The sequence below is a fragment of the Theropithecus gelada genome, chromosome 6 (genome assembly GCF_003255815.1).
Source record: "Theropithecus gelada isolate Dixy chromosome 6, Tgel_1.0, whole genome shotgun sequence".
Taxonomy (NCBI): Eukaryota; Metazoa; Chordata; class Mammalia; order Primates; family Cercopithecidae; genus Theropithecus; species Theropithecus gelada.
The window spans coordinates 76,811,562-76,830,163 of record NC_037673.1 but is presented as its reverse complement, the minus strand read 5'-3'; the positions used below and the strand labels follow the sequence as shown (position 1 = coordinate 76,830,163).

The 18,602-nt window shown below is 41.4% G+C and overlaps 1 protein-coding gene across 1 annotated transcript in view; it reads left to right on the top strand.

Moving 5' to 3' along the window:
* Positions 1-1,320: 1,320 nt before the first annotated feature.
* ACOT12 (acyl-CoA thioesterase 12) overlaps positions 1,321-18,602 on the top strand; it is a 65,850-nt gene continuing 48,568 nt past the window's right edge. Inside the window, exons 1-2 of the mRNA XM_025388452.1 lie at positions 1,321-1,494; positions 9,897-9,966. Of these exons, the coding sequence (XP_025244237.1) occupies positions 1,368-1,494; positions 9,897-9,966 (197 nt within the window). The 5' untranslated portion in view covers positions 1,321-1,367. The remainder of the gene's footprint in view (positions 1,495-9,896; positions 9,967-18,602) is intronic.

Sequence of the window (18,602 nt, the reverse complement as noted above, 5' to 3'; positions counted from 1 at the left end):
CAAAAATAAGTAGTTATGTGTCATTCAAGAGTCTTCATGTCTGCTGGGTTGCTCTGCTTCAGGAGGTGAGTCCTCGGGTTGGCTGAGATGCCTCTGCAATACGTGAATTCAGTCTGGTACCCAGATGCTAATAGGCAGCTGTGTGACCTCACGGCAGAGGTCAGGTGTTCCTGAGAACAGAAACACAGGGTGATTCTAAAGGCAAGACTGGTGGTAGGTATACTGCTATCTCTCCACATTCCATTCTAAAGCAAGTCACATAGCCAAGTCCAAGATCAATAAATGGCTCTCACAGAGTTATTGGTATATGGAGTGAATATATGATGAATATCAATTCTTAAATTATGATGATTTATCCATATGGAAGTCATTAAAAAGAAGGCATTTTCCAAGGAGGGGTGCCAAAAGCGATGTGAGTAATAACGTTATTGAAATAAGTGTATAGCTACATAATGGGACCATCTTGGAGGCATAAATTTTTGTTTGTTTTTAAAAGTTATTTTACTGCCTTTTATGTAAGTCAAACTTCATGCTTGCCTCAGTGAAAGCATTCAATTCCTATTTATGATTGGATTGTCCTGAAACCTATACAGGGAGGCTCCCAAAAGATATCAAGTCAACATTTCCTTATTTCCCCTCTTTCATTAAAAAAAACCAAAACAAAATATTTTTAAAAGGAAACAAAAATACCACAATCTCCATTCTGATGTCACCATGCTGAAGCTTGGCAAGTCAAAAGTATAAGGATGAAAAGGCACCACCAATTCGTGCGAGTCGGCTAGGCTTCTCGGTGTTATTCCAGATAGTCAGAAGCCCTGGGTTCCAGCCAAGGTGATCCAGGTCGCTGAGCAGCTCCTATCACCTCACCTGCTTGCTCCCCTTCTCCGGGTTTCCAGTTCTCCATCGTAAATGTGCTCCCTGGCGCAGCCTCCCCTGACACTCAGACATCCACCAATCCATTAGATGCTGGAGGTTTTCCGGAGACACTGTGTCCCTAATGAGGACTGCTTTGTGCAGTCACTGATAGCAGCTCTAGAAAGTGTAACAGCTTTTTTATCTCAAAAGATGTTCCTCGTGCTCTGGCCCTAGGGGAGCCGCCTTCCAGACCTGTCTACCCGGGAGCCCCCACCCCGCGCACTTCCCGGACTTCTCCCGAGACCCGATAGCGCTGACTTTCCCCCACTCGCGATAGTCCTGGGGGTGACACTGAGGGCTCCCTCACTTGCAACCCCCACCTCCCTGCGGCCGGAGGGTCAGAGGTTCGCGGCCCGGGCAGGCAGCGCCAGCGCCCTTTGGAGCTGGGCGGGGCGGGCAGAGCGGGCACTGCCGGGCGTCGGGGCCACAGGCATTGCACTCTAGCCCTGGCCATGGAGCAGCCGGCATCAGGCGAGGTGCTCATGAGCCAGGCCATCCAGCCGGCGCACGCCACTGCCCGCGGTGAGCTGAGCGCCGGGCAGCTGCTCAAGTGGATCGACACTACCGCCTGCCTGGCGGGTAGGCGGGCGCCGGGGCTGCGGGAGCGGCGGCGGCTGGGGGTGGCGGGGAGGAGGAAGGCGAGGAAGGTACTTGCGGACAGCTGAGCCCTGAGCAGCCAGGGGTAGGGGTGTTGCGACAGTGCGCCCGCGCTGGGCATGGCCGAGACCAATGGTTCCCAAATGTGTGGCTCTCAGGACTCCTTCATTCCATTAAATAAATGAGGAGCCCAGAGAGCTTTTGCGGGGTTTTTTGTTTGTTTGTTGTTGTTTTTGAGACAAGGTCTCACTCTTGCCCGGGCTGGAGTGCGGTGGTGCCATCAGAGCTCGCTGCAGCCTCGACGCCCTGAGCTAAAGCAATCCTCCCACCTCAGCCTCCAGAGTAACTGGGACCACAGACGCACGCCACCAGGCCCAGCTAATTTGGGGGGTTTTGTTTTGTTTTGCTTTTGTAGAGATGGGGGTCTCACTATGTTGCCCAGGCTGGTCTCAAACTCCTGGACTCAAGGATCCCGAAGTGTTGGGATTACAGGTGTGAGCCACCGCACCCAGCCAGCTTTTGTTTATGTAGGCTATTTATATCACATTTACTGTGACAGAAATTTAAAAATTTTTAATTATTTTTAAAAAAGAAATGGACTACATGTTGACATAACATTTTTAATTAAAGAAATAACTATTTTCCACAAGAACAAAAGTGTAGCTAGAGGAGTAGTGACAGGTTACATCCTGGCGAGTCTCTCTAAAGTCTGGCTAACAGAGGATTGCTGACTTCTCATACCTGCTTCTGCATTCACCGTGCTGCTACCACACCCTTACATAGTCTCTGGAAAACTCCACTGTGTCCTTGTTAGAGAATGACAGTAAAAATGGCAAAAACATTTATTAAGGACTGAATTATGTCCCCCATGCCACCCACCGAAATTTATACATTGAAGTCCTAACCCCTGGTGTGGCTCTATTTGGAGTGAAGAATTAAGGCTAATGAGGTCATAAGAGTGGAATTCTGGTCCCATACAATTAATGTCCTTATAAGAAGAGACACTGGAGAGCTTCATCTCTCTGCCATGTGAGGCCACAGCAGGAAGACAGCCATCCACAGGCCAGGAAGAGAGCCCTCGCTAGGACCTACACGGGCAAGCACCTCGATCTGGAACCTCCCTGCCTCCACAACTGTGAGAAATCAATGACTTGTTTAAGCCTTTTTTTTTTTTAAACAGGATTTGAGATTGGTTATATTAAGGTAACAATGGAAGCATGAATACAAAATGAATCCACATGTAGGAAAAAGAAACAATACAGAAACCACTGAGGTTGCTAATAATAATGATGCCTATTTCCAAGGCAACTGAATATATTATGAGACCACTGAAGTGACTTTTAGTTACCTTGTTTAGTGCCTCTGTCTTGTGATGGAGAAACAGTGGCCCACCTGCAGTTGTCATCATTTCTATGACCTGACATCTTTCAAAACCATGGAAAGATCCAACTGACAATCAATTACTCTATACCTTAATAGTTACATTACTATTAGTAGTATAATATTAATCACGGATAATATTACTATTATTAAGAAAACCTGTGTGATAAAGTTGGTTTGGGCAATATGAATAATGCCTGTGTTAAACACTCTGTGGTGACCCGAGGCACCACATAAGCAGGGGACATTATTTAGCCAAGGTGTAATTGAATCTGTATAGTAATACAAAACTGATTTCTCTGGGATTTTCTCAGAGTTTTTTATAGGCCAGGATTATCTTTTTAGCCACATTACTGCAATCCCAGTCATGGCCCCAAGGCATTGCTATGACCCCTAGGCCCTGCTGGATTCCAAAATGTCTTCTCAATATTTAAAGAAAGATGAAATATTCTCACTATCCTCACTTCTGTCTGTGGCCCCATTATTTTTCCAGTTCCTTAAGTCTAAAGGCTTGAAGCCATCTGAGTAATCCTCTATCTCACACGTCCGTGTATTATTTGAAACATCTTACACACACAGTTTTCTATTTGTGAATCTAGTGGCACCCAACTCCTCTAGTTGAGCAAGTCAAAAGTCTAGGAGTCATCCTTGATATCTCTCTCCACCTTACTTCTCCCTTCACATACTCTATGCATGGAGGAAGTCCTATCAGTGTTACCCCCTAAAGGAATCTCTGAAAGCCAAGCACTGTGCTGCACCCCCAATGCGACCATCTAGTCCAAGCTCTCATCATCTTTCATGCAGACTTCAGCAGTGATTTCCAAACCAGTCTCCATTCATTCTGGTCTCCTCTCCACACTGCTTCTAAAGTAACCTTTGAAGATGCTAATCTGATCATGTCATATGTTTTGTTCATTTTTCCCTTTCTTTTCTTCACCAAGGGCTTTAAGGATTTTTCTAACATGTTCAAGTGCTTCCTATTAAAAAATCTCCCACAGATAATAATTATAAACTCTGGGCAAAACACTAAATAAAAGAGACTTAAGGCAGGTGAAAAGTGAACAAAAGTAGGCTTAGAACACTTGAAAGTTAACACATGAAAGAACAAAATGATGTTGGCTTTTTCTGTGTTTGTTTTTTAGATGACTTGAAGCCTGAAAGAAAATGCCAGTCTGGTCCCAGCTATGGTTCTGATGGTAAACCCATAGGCTTGCTGGTTTGAAGAGCCCAAAGACAGGGTTTGGGAAAAGTACAGCTACTGAAATACAAAAGGGAAAGTTCCAGAAAGGAAAGAGCCAGAGAGAGAAAGAGAGAGCCCTAAAATCTAACTATCATCTTTGTCCAGATATCTGGCGAATCTTGAATCATGTATACTAGGACGTACTCCAGACCTCCTGGTTGAGGCCAAAAGAACTGAAAATAGTTGTGTCCCTCTGCAGGTAGACAGATTATAGTTTCAGTTTGGTCAGGTTAACTGCTTGCTTTAAAAAACAAAACCAAAAACAAAACCAACACTTTTCTGAGAAACACAGTTTCTACAATGGATCACTCACAATGGCTAGGATATTATTCAAAATTACTTGACATACAAAGGGAAACATGATTCATTCTTAAGAGAAAAGACAATCAATGGAGATTCATCCCTAGATGACCCTGATGCTGGAATTAAGCTTCAAGGATTTTAAAGCAACTAGTATAACTGTGCTCAAGAATATAATGAAAAATATGATAATAAAGATTGCTGTAATCCCAGCACTTTGGGAGGCTGAGGCGGTTGGATCACTTGAGGTCAGGAGTTTGAGACCAGCCTGGTCAACACGATGAAACCCTGTCTCTACTAAAAACACAAAAATTAGCCACATGTGGTGGCAGGCATCTGTAATCCCAGCTACTCGGGAGGCTGAGGCAGGAGAATCACTTGAATCTGGGAGGTGGAGATTGCAGTGAGCCGAGATTGTACCACTGCACTCCTGCCAGGGCAAAAGAGTGAGACCCCATCTCAAAAGAAAAAAAAAACATTGAAAAGGCAGTACCTTTCTGCAGAGTAATAGAAACTATTTTTTGAAAGCCAAATGGTAATTCCAGAACTGAAAAATACAGTGTCTAAAATAACAAACTCAATGGCTAGGCTTAACAGCAGAATGGACATGACTGAGAAAAGAGTTAGTAAATGCAAAAATACATCACTAGAAATTATCCAATCTAAGAACAGAAAAAAAAGAATTTTAAAAATAAACAAAGTGTGACCAGGCACAATGGTTCATGCCTGTAATCCTAGCACTTTGGGAGGCTCAGGTAGGAGGATGGTTTGAACCCAGGAACTCAAGACCAGCCAGGGCAACATAGGGAGATCCTGTCTCTACCACACACACACACAAAATGCTAAATTAGCCAGGCATGGTACCATGTACCTGTAGTCCCAGCTACTCAGGAGGCTGAGGTGGGAGGATGACTTGAGCCTGGGAGGTCGAGGCTGCAGTGAGCCATGATTCCACCACTTTACTCCAGCCTGGGCAACAGAGCAAGACCCTGTCTCAAAAAAAAAAAAAAAAAGACGTAAATAAAATAAAGTATCAGAGATTTGTGGAAAAATAAAACAAACGCAATTAGAGTTCCAAATATGGTGAAAGACATACAATTACAGATTCAAGGTTATAGCACATCAAGAAAAACTAATACAGGCTGGACATGGTGGCTCCCCTTTAATCCCAGCACTTTGGGAGGCCGAGGCAGGCAAATCACCTGAGGTCAGAAGTTCAAGACCAGCCTGGCCAACGTGGTGAAACCCCATCTCTACTAAAAATACAAAAATTAGTTGGGCATGGTGGCACACGCTTGTAATCCCAGCTACTCAGGAGGCTGAGGCAGGAGAATCACTTGAACCCAGGAGGCAGAGGTTGCAGTGAGCCAAGACTGGAACCCAGGAGGCAGAGGTTGCAGTGAGCCAAGACTGTGCCACCACACTCCAGCCTGGACAACAGAGTGAGACTCTGTCTCCAATTTAAAAAAGAAAGAAAGAAAAACGAATACAAAGAATATATCCAGGCATATCATAGTCAAAATGATTAAGAGAAAATCTTGAATGCAGCCAGACTGAAACACCGTATATGGGAGAACCACTGACCTCATCAGAAACAGTGGAGACCAGAAGGCAGTGCAACAATATATTGAAGAATAATAATTACAAAAACTTTCAACCAAGAGCTTCAAGGCCCTGTGCATAGCCTGTCCTCAGCCTTCACTCCAGCCTCATCTCACCCACTCTCCCTCCTACTCTCTGCATTGTAGTCACCAGGACCTTTGTAATTACTGTTCCCTCTGCTCAGCAGGCCCTCCCCTCTGCTGCCCTCAAGCCTTCCTGGACACCCCACCTAGTGTATTATTTCAGTTACTGACTCTCATAAAATCCCTGTTTTCTTCAGACCACTTAGTCCATTTTGTCATTATATATCTGTATTAGTCCATTTTCATGCTGCTGATAAAGACATATCTTAGACTGGGTAATTCATAAAGAAAAAGAGATTTATCGGACTCGCAGTTCCACGTGGGTGGGGAAGCCTCACAGTCATGGCGGAAGGCGAAAGGCACTTCTTACATGGTGGTGGCAGGAGAGAAAATGAGAACCAAGCAGAAGGGGTTTCCCCTTACAAAACCATCACATCTCATGAGACTTATTCACTATCATGAGACTAGCACAGGAAAGATCCGCCCCCATGATTCAATTATCTCCCACCAGTTCCTTCCCACAACATGTGGGAATTATGGGAGCTACAATTCAAGATGAGGTTTGGGTGGGGACTCAGCCAAACCATATCAATATCCATTTAATTAACCTCTGGCTCATCCACTAGACTCCATGAGAGCAGGGGTCCTGGCTGTTTCCCATTGCCAGCACCTTACACAGAGGCTGCCTTGCATAACACAGGTGCTCAATCAATATCTGCTGAAGGAAGGAATGAGTGAAGGAAGGTTACCACTATTTTTATCAGTCATCATTTCATACTTACTTTACAATCACTTAGCTTCTCTTAGTTCTCCCAGGAAATCAGAAACAGCTTTAGGGTTTTCCACTTCTGCTGGTACACTGTACGAAGGGCAATCAAAAATCAAGAACCAGAACAAGCCAGTCCTGTGAGTTCATGTCATCTAATTGACACTTGTTTAAAAACACAGCACGCATGTAATGACATGTGAAGCCAGGACCCTATGGTGTTCTCCATATTTTTGTTTCTTTTAGTTTAATGACCCTTGAAAATCAATAGCATAAATCATGATTATTGAGCTCCTGAAACCCATATTGAGTCATATACTTCTCTGGTAGTGTTCTCTGGTTTGTCTAACCTCTTTCCTGAAAGTTCCTATTGCTTTTATAGTCAAAATCACTATTTAGGACAATGCATTTAATCTTTCTAAACCTAAATTTTCTTATTTATAAAAGGGAGCTAATAACAGTACCAACTTCATGTAATTAACATGCTTAAATGACTAGTCCAGTGCCTGATCAATAATAAATGCTTAATAAAAAGTAACTGTCATGATTTTAATACTTTTTGATCCCTTAAGAAACCTTGTGCTATATATACAGGATATCCAATATAAACAATAAAAGTTTAAATTTTTTTTTTACTGGTTACTGCATTTTAGTTATCATTTAAGTCATTCACAATTGATAACTCAGCTGGGCATGGGGGCTCATGCCTGTAATTCCAGTGCTTTGAGGGGTCAAGGCGGGAGCATCACTTGAGCCCAGGAGTTTGGGACCAGCTTGGGCCAAATCATGAGAACCTGTCTCTACAAAAAAATATTTTAAACAATTTTTTTAAAGTTAGCTAGCTGTGGTGGCACATGCATACAGTCCTAGCTACTCAGGAGGCTGAGGCAAGATCACTTGAGCCCAGGAGTTCGAGGCTGGAGTGAGCTATGATCATGCCGCTACACTCTAGCCTGGGTGATAGAGACCTCATCTCTTAAAAAAAAGAAGAAAAAAATACTCAAGATACTCATGTTGGTCTATATTATAATGCTTTATTACTAAGAATTAATAACCTCAACATCCCATTCCCTCATGTCAAGTAACTGAAATGAATGTTTATTAAGTATTCTTTAATCAATGATTTAAGCATGTATTTGCAAGGTTTCAGTAGTTCCCTGGAAAACTTAAGCTCTGAAAGGGTACTGACTATGGCTGGATCTCTAAGTGCCATGGAGTGGACTGCTTAAAAGATAGAGCTCATGCACTGGCTCACGCCTGTAATCCCAGCACTTTGGGAGGCTGAGGTGGGCAGATCACAAGGTCAGGAGATCGAGACCATCCTGGCTAATATGGTGAAACCGTGTCTCTACTAAAAATACAAAAAATTAGCTAGACATGGTGGTGCACGCCTGTAGTCCCAGCTACTCGGGAGGCTGAGGCAGAAGAATCACCTGAACCCGGGAAGCGGAGGTTGCAGTGAGCCAAGATCACACCATTGCACTCCAGCCTGGGTGACAGAGTGAGACTCTGTCTGGAAAAAAATAATAATAACTCATTCAACTCAGTGTCTGGAAATCAGCAAGAACTTAACAAATGTTTGGTGCATTGAATTAAATTGAGTCCACTTTGAGCCTTCCTACAGCCCAATTCTTCCATATTCCCTTCCTTTCCCTGAACTAGTTGGAAGGATGGTTCCTTCCAACTAGTAACATTTGAATGTGCAATTTTTTGCAGAATTAGATCCTAGAAAGGAATGTGTTAAATACGTGCCCAGTGGAGTATCTCTTATGTCTTCTTACCTAGGACTATTAATTAATACATAGGTAGTTATAATGATCCAGTACACAAAAGGAAGACAAATTCAGTACAATTTACTCGTTTTTCTTAATCATGTGGCAGCAGGACTGAAGTCTCCAAAACTAAAATGAGGTCAAAAGTTCTTATAAAGCCAATATAATCTGTTTGGCTTTCAATTGACTGTTTCCCAAAATCAAATCTGGCAGAAGCACATGTCAAAATCTTTCCCACAGAGGATAAATTCTGGTATTTTTTTATGTAAAGCAAATCCAGCAATTAAAAAAAAAAAAAAAAAAATCTGAGCAAATTACGTGCAGATAGAACATGGAAATAACCAGGCTTCTTCCTGGACTATCCCACCCTACGCAATACTCCTCCTTCAAGGCAATTAATGTATACTGAATTTGGCATAAATTTGGTAATAATAAAATAAATATTGACTAAATATCTCCTGTGTGCCCATCTCTCTTTCTCTGATACCCAGAGAAGATCCTCTTTGATTTGGGATGACTCGGGGTTTCCCGTACCACTCAGCGCTTACAGTGGTTAAATCATTCACGCAGCGGGGCGCGGTGGCTCACGCCTGTAACCCCAGCACTTTGGGAGGCTGAGGCGGGCAGATCACGAGGTCAGGAGATCAAGACCATCCTGGCTAACACAGTGAAACCCTGTCTCTACTAAAAATACAAAAAAATTAGCCAGGCGAGGTGGCAGGCGCCTGTAGTCCCAGCTACTCGGGAAGCTGAGGCAGGAGAATGGTGTGAGCCCGGGAGGCGGAGCTTGCAGTGAGCCAAGATCGCACCACTGTGCTCCAGCCTGGGCGACAGAGGGAGACTCCATCAAAAAAAAAAAAAAAAAAAATCATTTAACCTGTGATGCCTTGATTTTAAAAGAAGAAGGATAGTACCTGATAAAATATTTAAAGTCAGCACCAATTTACTAAAATTGCTATTTCAATAGCTAGATTTGTGGGATATTGGTATTAAATTTCAAATACAAGATCATGTAAGTTAAAATTTAGGATGAAGCGCAGTAATTACCATACAGTAGAAACATAACAGAGCAGAGAAGCTTGTATGGAGCCAGTTGATCCACAAATTGTGGGCACAGTGGTGCTATAATGAATGAGGGATGGATGACTAAGATCAATGCACTTACATTTCATTCCTTTCCCTTATACTGAAATATTCTAATATCACCACTAAAGCAGCATGTTTTTATGTATTTTTTGAAGCTGAGAAACATGCTGGAGTTTCCTGTGTTACAGCCTCAGTGGATGACATACAGTTTGAGGAGACAGCTAGGTAAGTGACATTGCTCCATCGCTCCTTTCTCCTAGGTTTGTTGGTTCATCTGGGACGTGTATTGGTGTCACCTGAGCTTACTCATGCAGAGGTAGTGATCTTGTTTCTTAATAAAATAAATAACATGTGACCCAATTTAAGTAAAAAAATAATCACAGGGCCTACTTATAAGAAACACTCCTAAGTGTAACTTCAGTCTTAATTTTGTGGAGAAATAGTTCTCAGCCTGAGATGTATTGTGGCATAAGGCATAACAGCCAAACAGACTTTCTGCAGGCTCCTTTTTTTAATTGTCTCACTCTGCTGCCCAGACTGGAGTGCAGTAATGCGATCTCGGCTCACTGCAACCTATTCCTCCTGGGCTCAAGTGATCCTCCTGTCTTAGCCTCCCAAGTAGCTGGGACTACAGGCACGTGCCACCACGCCCACCTGGCTAATTTTTGTTTGTTTGTTTGTTTTGTTTTTTTGTAGAGACAGGGTTTCATCATCTTGTCCAGGCTGATCTCAAACTCCTGGGCTCAAGCGGTCCACCCACTGGCTTCCCAAAGTGCCAGGATTACAGGCGTGAGCCACCATGCCTGGCCACTATAAGCTAATTATTAATGTCCTCTTCCTGTACTAGAAGAATAACTAATGATAAAAAGATCTTTATGATGGTGAATTTCATCATTAGGTTGTTAGGTAAACACTAATTCATCTAAGTAGAGAGAGTAAATTATGAAAAACATTTTATGTGTGAAAGTTCTTAACCATCTCTTATTGTAGAAAATTTCAAGATACACAAACATTTCAAACGTACTTATTTAGGTTGGTAATTGTGAAAACCGCAATTACTTTTGCACCAACCTATAAAACAAGAGAGGATAGTACAGTGTATCCCGAGGACCCCTCACCCCCAGCTATAGCAATTATCAACTCACAGACACTCTTGCTTTATCAATACCTCTCTATACTCCCCCATATGCCTGGATTGTTTTGAGGAAAATCCCAAGCATCATCTATATACAGTCATGCATCACTTAATGATGGGATATGTTCTGAGAAATGCATCCCTAATGACTTCATCCTTGTATGAACATCATAGAGTGTACTTACACAACCTCAACAGTACAGCCTCTTACACACCTAGGGTATGTGGTGTAGCCTTTTGTTCCTAGGCTACAAACCTGTGCAGCCTGTTGCTGTACTGAAAATTGTAGGCAATTGTAATACCGTGGTGACTATTTGTGTGTCTAAACATGGCTAAACATTAAAAAGATATAGTAAAATACAGTATAAAAGATTAAAAAATGGTACATCTGGCCAGGCGCGGTGGCTCACGCCTGTAATTCCAGCACTTTGGGAGGCCGAGGTGGATGGATCACCTGAGGTCAGGAGTTTAAAACCAGCCTGGCCAACATGAAACCCCATCTCTACTAAAAGTACAAAAATTAGCCAGGTGTGGTGGCGGGCGCCTTTAATCCCAGCTACTTAGGAGGCTGAGGCAGGAGAATAACTTGAACCCAGGAGGCAGAGGTTGCAGTGAGCCCAGATCACACCATTACACTCCAGCCTGTGTGACAAGAGCGAGACTCCGTCTCACAAAAAAAAAAAAGGTACACCTGTATAGGACACTTACCATGAATGGGGCTTAGAAGGCTGGAAGTTGCTCTGTGTGAGTCAGTGAGTGAGTGCTGAGCAATGTGAAGGCCCCAGACGTTACTGTACACTACCATAGATTTATAAACACCACACACTTAGGCTACACCAAATTTATAAAAAAAATTTTCTTTCTTTAATTATAAATTAACTTTAGATTACTGTAATGTTTTTACTTTATAAACTTAAAAAAATCTTGTTGATTCTTTTGTAATAATACTGAGCTTAAAACACAAGCCTTTTATAGAGCTGTACAAAAATATTTTTCTTTATGTCCTTACCTTATTCTATAAGCTATTTTCTATTTTTAAAATTTGTTATTAAAAACTGTGACACAAACACATACATTAGCTTAGGCCTACACAGGGTCGGGATCACCAGTATCACTGTTCTGCTTCCACATCCTGTCTCACTAGAAGGTCTTATGGGATTTATTAAACCAGGATTCAGTATAGGTGATAGGTCTCTTAAGTGTCTTTTAACATAAAATTTTCCCTTCCTTCTTTTATCTTGCAATTTATTTTTTAAAGAAACCTGGTCATTTGTTTTATAGAATTTACACATTCTGTATTTGCTCACTGTAGCCTTGATTAATGTGTTCTCCTGTCCTTTGTATTTCTTGTAATCTGACAGTTACATCTAAAAATTGACATGATGAAAGTTTGATTTTTTTTTTTTCTTTGAGATGGAGTCTTGCTCTGTCACCCAGGCTGGAGTGCAATGGCGCGATCTTGACTCACTGCAACCCGGGTTCAAGCGATTCTCCTGCCTCAGCCTCCCAAGTAGCTTGGACTACAGGCCCCTGCTACCATGCCCTGATAATGTTTGTATTTTTAGTAGAGACGGGGCTTTGCCATGTTGGCCAGGCTCAAACTCCTGACCTCAGGTGATCCACAGTGCTGGGATTACAGGCGTCTGCCACCATGCCCAGCTGATGAAGGTTTGATATTTTCGTAAAAATTTCTCATGTCAAGGCCATATAATATCTAATGATCATAGGCTACAACCATTCTGTCATTAGATATTGGTAACATGGTAATATGCTAATTCTACCATTTCTTCTTCATTTGTTTTCTAAAATACTTCTCTAGAGGGAAACTCACTAATGACCGGAGTATCCTGAGGAAAAGTTTGTCCAGGAAAGGCTTGACTCTTTCCCTTTATTCATTAGGAACGTACAGATTTTCATGTACTTGATGTGTTACAATTCATCAATGTTCTTATTCTTTTTTTTTTTTTTTTTTGAGACAGAGTTTCACTCTTGTCGCCCAGACTGGAGTTCAATGGCGCGATCTCGGCTCACTGCAACCTCTGCCTCCTAGGTTCAAGCAATTCTTCTGCCTCAGCCTCCCGAAGTAGCTGGGATTACAGGTGCCCGCCACCAGGCCCAGCTAATTTTTTTGCATTTTTAGTAGAGATGGGGTTTCACCATGTTGGCCAGGCTGGTCTCAAAATCCTGACCTCAGGTGATCCACCTGCCTCGGCCTCCCAAAGTGTTGGGATTACAGGTGTGAGCCACTGGGCCTGTGCGATGTTATATTCTTACAGAAGCTCAGACTGCCGCGTCTTTGCGCAGTGGGAGCTTCTTCAGTTTAATCCCTAAGTCCCTTGAACAACAGCCCAAAGTTAAAGATGTTTAATAACTCCTTGGCCTTCTGCTATAAAATGTTTCAGACTCATCTTTTACATTTCCCCCACACACACTTAGAATCCGTTACTTCTCCAAGGAGTCCTGATTCCTTGCAGTAGACATGAGAAGCAGAGACCACAACCTGGGCAGGAAAGGTGCTCCTCACATCAAAATGGGCATTAGTTCTTGGCCTTTTCAGTGGACGGAATTAGAAATTATGTATTTTTAAAGCATTTATATTAATAATCTGTAATCATTTAGGGTTATATGGTTTTACTTAATTTCTTTGATTTTGTGTCTGTATCTCTGGTTTTTAATTTTATTTTATGCTGAATGTCTTGATATTTAGATTCAAATTAATATGTATATACACATTAATTAGATTCAGAATAGCAGTACCAATATTATCACTAACAAATGAATAGAGAAAGTAGTTTAAGATTATTTATGAAGTTTCTTTCTCAAACTATGTCTCATCTGGTACAGTCAAGTCACTGTATTTTGAAGTCACTTGAAATAATCCTTTTCCATGTGGTTAAGCTGCTGACTTCATACATTCTTAAGTTCATTTGTTTAATTTGCTTTTTTATTTTGTAGGAATGACTTTTCTTTTCATTTAATTTTGTTTTATAGTTTAAAATATCCACAGGTACCAGAGTCCAATCTGGAAAATAGACCCATTTCACCCCGGGGAATCTGGCTCCTCCCTACCTTCTATCTAGGCCCCTCCTTCTCCCTCTATGTAACCATTTTATTTATTTTGTGGCTTATCTTTCTTTTTTTAATGTAAAGAAATATTTATATATATCTTCACTTTTTTCACTTAAAATAAAAATGAGGTGGAGAAAAGTATATATAGTGTATAAAGTATACACTGTAAAAGTATACAGTATTTCTATCTAGAAAATCACTCCATACCAATATGCAGTCATATGCTGCATAGCAGCATTTTGGTCAGTGACAGCAGTCCCATAAGATTTTAATACTGGCCATGTGTGGGAGTTCACACCGGTAATCCTTGCACTGTGGAAGGCTGAGGTGGGTGGATCAGCTGAGGTCAGGAGTTTGAGACCAGCCTGGCCAGCATGATGAAACCGCATCTCTACGAAAAATACAAAAAATTAGCTGGGCGTGATGGCACGCGCTTGTAATCCCAGCTACTCAGGAGGCTGAGGCAGGAGAATCACTTGAACCCAGGAGACGGAGGTCACAGTGAGCCAAGATTGCACCACTGCACTCCAGCCTGGGCAACGAGAACAAAACTCCATCTCAAAAAAAAAAAAAAAAAAAAGATTTTAATACTGCATTTTTACTGCATCTTTTCTACATTTAGCTATGTTTGGATACACGAATACTTACCACTGTTTACGGTTGCCGACAGTATTCAGCACAGTAACATCCTCTACAGGTTTGTGGCCTGGGAGCAATAGACTGGACCATATAGCCTAGGTGTGTAGGAGGCTATACCATCTAGGTTAGTGTGGGTGCACTCTATGATGTTTCCACAACAACAGAATCACCTAATGAAGCATTTCTCAGAACACATCCCTGTCATTAAACTAGGCATAACTATAAGTAGATATTCATCATTCCTTTTAATATCTACATAGTACTCCATTGTGGAAGCACACTACATTATTCAACTGGTCCTCCACTGATGAACATTTAGATTATTTCCAGTCTTTTGCTATTACAAATAATATTTCAATTTGCAGTCTTGTGCAGATGTCTGTTTGTATTTTTGCCAGTATATTTGTAGGATAGATTTCTTTCTTTCTTTTTTAAGACAGAGTCTCGCTCTGTCACCCAGGCTGGAGTGCAATGGCACGATCTCGGCTCACTATAGCCTCTGCCTCCCAGGTTCAAGCAATTCTCCTGCCTCAGCCTCCCTAGTAGCTGAGACTATGGGCACATGCCACCACACCTGGCTAATTTTTGAATTTTTAGTAGAGACGGGGCTTTGCCATGTTGGCCAGGCTGGTCTCGAACTCCTGACCTCAGGTGATCCACCTGCCTCACCCTCCCAAAGTGCTGGGATTACAGGCATGAGCCATCATGCCTGGCCTTTGTGGGATAGATTTCTAGAAATTGGATTGCTGAGTCAAAGGGTAAATGAATATGTCATTTTATTAGACATTGCCAAATTCCTCTCCATAGCAGTTGTTATGTAGGTTTTATCAGTTTTCAAACTTTTAAAATTAAAGGTTAATAAAACTGCGCCAGAAATTTAAATTTGTTCAGATTTCTAATATAGAAATTAATTGTTTATATAAATATGCATATGTATGTATTATTAAACTCTTTCTTTACCTCCAGTTTTTCTGCCAAAAAATGCTACAGATTATGACAGGTATGTAGAGTAACAATATATGCTCAAAGGCTTTAACCAGATGCGGTCACTCTTCTAGGTAAACCCAACTGGTTCATCTTATAGACTGTCTTTAATATATCTAGACCAGATGCAGTGGCTCATGCTGTATCCCAGCACTTTGGGAGTCCAATGCAGGAAGATCATTTGAGCCCAGGAATTTAAGGCTCCAGTGAGCCATAATTAAACGACTACACTCCAGCCTGGATGACAGAGTGAGATATGTGTATCTGAACAAGCCTCTCTACTATGATTAAAATAGTGTGAATTGCAATTATTTACCAGAAGTCTGAATAGGGTAATGTTTCCAAGGCTGTGGAGCCAGATAAGACCAGGGTTTGAACTCTGATCCTGCCAGTTGCTACGTCACCTTCTAAGGCCATTTCCTGATGGGAATGAAATGGGAATGATAATGCCCACCTCATGGGATTACTGCTTAGTGAATGGTGTGTTGTTAGATTATGATACAAAGCATTTAGCATGGTGCTTGATTTTTATTATTATTATTATACTTTAAATTCTGGGGTACATGTGCAGAACGTGCAGGTTTGTTACTTAGGTATACATGTGCCATGGTGGTTTGCTGCACCCATCAACCCGTCATCTACGTTAGGTATTTCTCCTAATACTATCCCTCCCCTAGCCCCCCACCCCTTGACAGGCCCCTGTGTGTGATGTTCCCCTCCCTTTGTCCATGTGTTCTCTTTGTTCACCTCCCACTTATGAGTGAGAACATGCAGTGTTTGGTTTTCTGTTCTTGTGTTAATTTGCTGAGAATGATGGTTTCCAGCTTCATCCATGTCCCTGCAAAGGACACAAACTCATCCTTTTTTATGGGTGCCTAGTATTCCATGGTGTATATGTGCCACGTTTTCTTTATCCAGTCTGTCACTGATGGACATTTGGGTTGCTTCCATGTCTTTGCTATTGTGAACAGTGCCGCAATAAACATGTGTGCATGTGTCTTTATAGTAGAATGATTTATAATCCTTTGGGTACATATCCAGTAATGGGATTGCTGGGTCAAATGGTATTTCTAGTTCTAGATCCTTGAGGAATTGCCATGCTCTCTTCCAAAATGGTTGAACTAATTTACACTCCCACCAACAATGTAAAAGCGTTCTTATTTCCCCACATACTCTCCAGCATCTGTTGTTTCCTGACTTTTTAATGATTGTCACGTAACTGGCGTGAGATGGAATCCCATTGTGGTTTTGATTTGCATTTCTCTAATGACCAGTGATGGTGAGCTTTTTTTCTTAAGTTTTTTGGCCACATAAAAAAGTAGCTTATCCAATTCTGTGAAGAAAGTCAATGGTAGCTTGATGGGGATAGCATTGAATCTATAAATTACTTTGGGCAGTATGGCCATTTTCACGATGTTGATTCTTCCTATCCATGAGCGTGGAATATTTTCCCATTTGTTTGTGTCCTCTCTTATTTCCTTGAGCAGTGGTTTGTAGTTCTCCTTGAAAAGGTCCTTCACATCCCTTGTAAGTTGTCTTCCTAGGTATTTTATTCTCTTTGTAGCAATTGTGAATGGGTGTTCATTCATGATTTGGCTCTCTTTTGAAAAGTGTCTGTTCATATCCTTTGCCCACTTTTTGATGGGGTTGTTTTTTCTTGTAAATTTGTTTAAGTTCTTTGTAGATTCTGGATATTAGCCCTTTGTCAGATGGATAGATTGCAGAAATTTTCTCCCATTCTGTAGGTTGCCTGTTCAGTCTGATGATAGTCTCTTTTACTGGGCAGAAGCTCTTTAGTTTAATTGAGCCCATTTGTCTATTTTGGCTTTTGTTGCCATTGCTTTTGGTGTTTTAGTCATGAAGTCTTTGCCCATGCCTATGTCCTGAATGGTATTGCCTAGGGTTTTTTTTTTTTTTTTAGAATTTTTATGGTTTTAGGTCTTATGTTTAAGTCTTTAATCCATCTTGAGTTAATTTTTGTATAAGGTGTAAGGAAGGGGTCCAGTTTCAGTTTTCTGCATATGGCTAGCCTGTTTTCCTAACACTATTTATTAAATAGGGAATCCTTTCTCCATTGCTTGTTTTTGTCAGGTTAGTCAAAGATTAGATGGTTGGAGATGTGTGGTGTTATTTCTGAAGCCTCTGTTCTGTTCCATTGGTCTATATATCTGTTTTGGTACCTGTACCATGCTGTTTTGGTTACTGCTGGTATAGTTTGAAGTCAGATAGCATGATGCCTCCAGCTTTGTTCTTTTTGCTTAAGATTGTCTTGGCTATTCAGGCTCTGTTTTGGTTCCACATAAAATTTAAAGTAGTTTATCCAATTCTGTGAAGAAAGTCAATGGTAGCTTGATGGGGATAGCATTGAATCTATAAATTACTTTGGGCAGTATGGCCATTTTCACGATATTGATTCTTCCTATCCATGAGCGTGGAATATTTTCCCATTTGTTTGTGTCCTCTCTTATTTCCTTGAGCAGTGGTTTGTAGTTCTCCTTGAAAAGGTCCTTCACATCCCTTGTAAGTTGTCTTCCTAGGTATTTTATTCTCTTTGTAGCAATTGTGAATGGGTGTTCATTCATGATTTGGCTCACTGTTTGTCTGTTATTGGTGTATAGGAATGCTTGTGATTTTTGCACATTGGTTTTGTATCTTGAGACTTTGCTGAAGTTGCTTATCAGTTTAAGGAGATTTTGGGCTGAGATGATGGGATTTTCTAAATATACAATCATGTAATTTGCAAACAGAGACAATTTGACTTCCTCTTTTCCTATATGAATGCCCTTTATTTCTTTCTCGTGCCTGATTGCCCTGGCCAGAACGTCCAATACTGTGTTGAAGAGGAGTGGTGAAAGAGGGCATCCTTGTCTTATGCCAATTTTCAAAGGGAATGCTTCCAGGTTTTCCCCATTCAGTGTGATATTGGCTGTGGGTTTCTCATAAATAGCTCTTATTATTTTGAAATATGTTCCATCAATATCTAGTTTATTGAGAGTTTTTAGCATGAATGGGTTGTTGAATTTTGTTGAAGGCC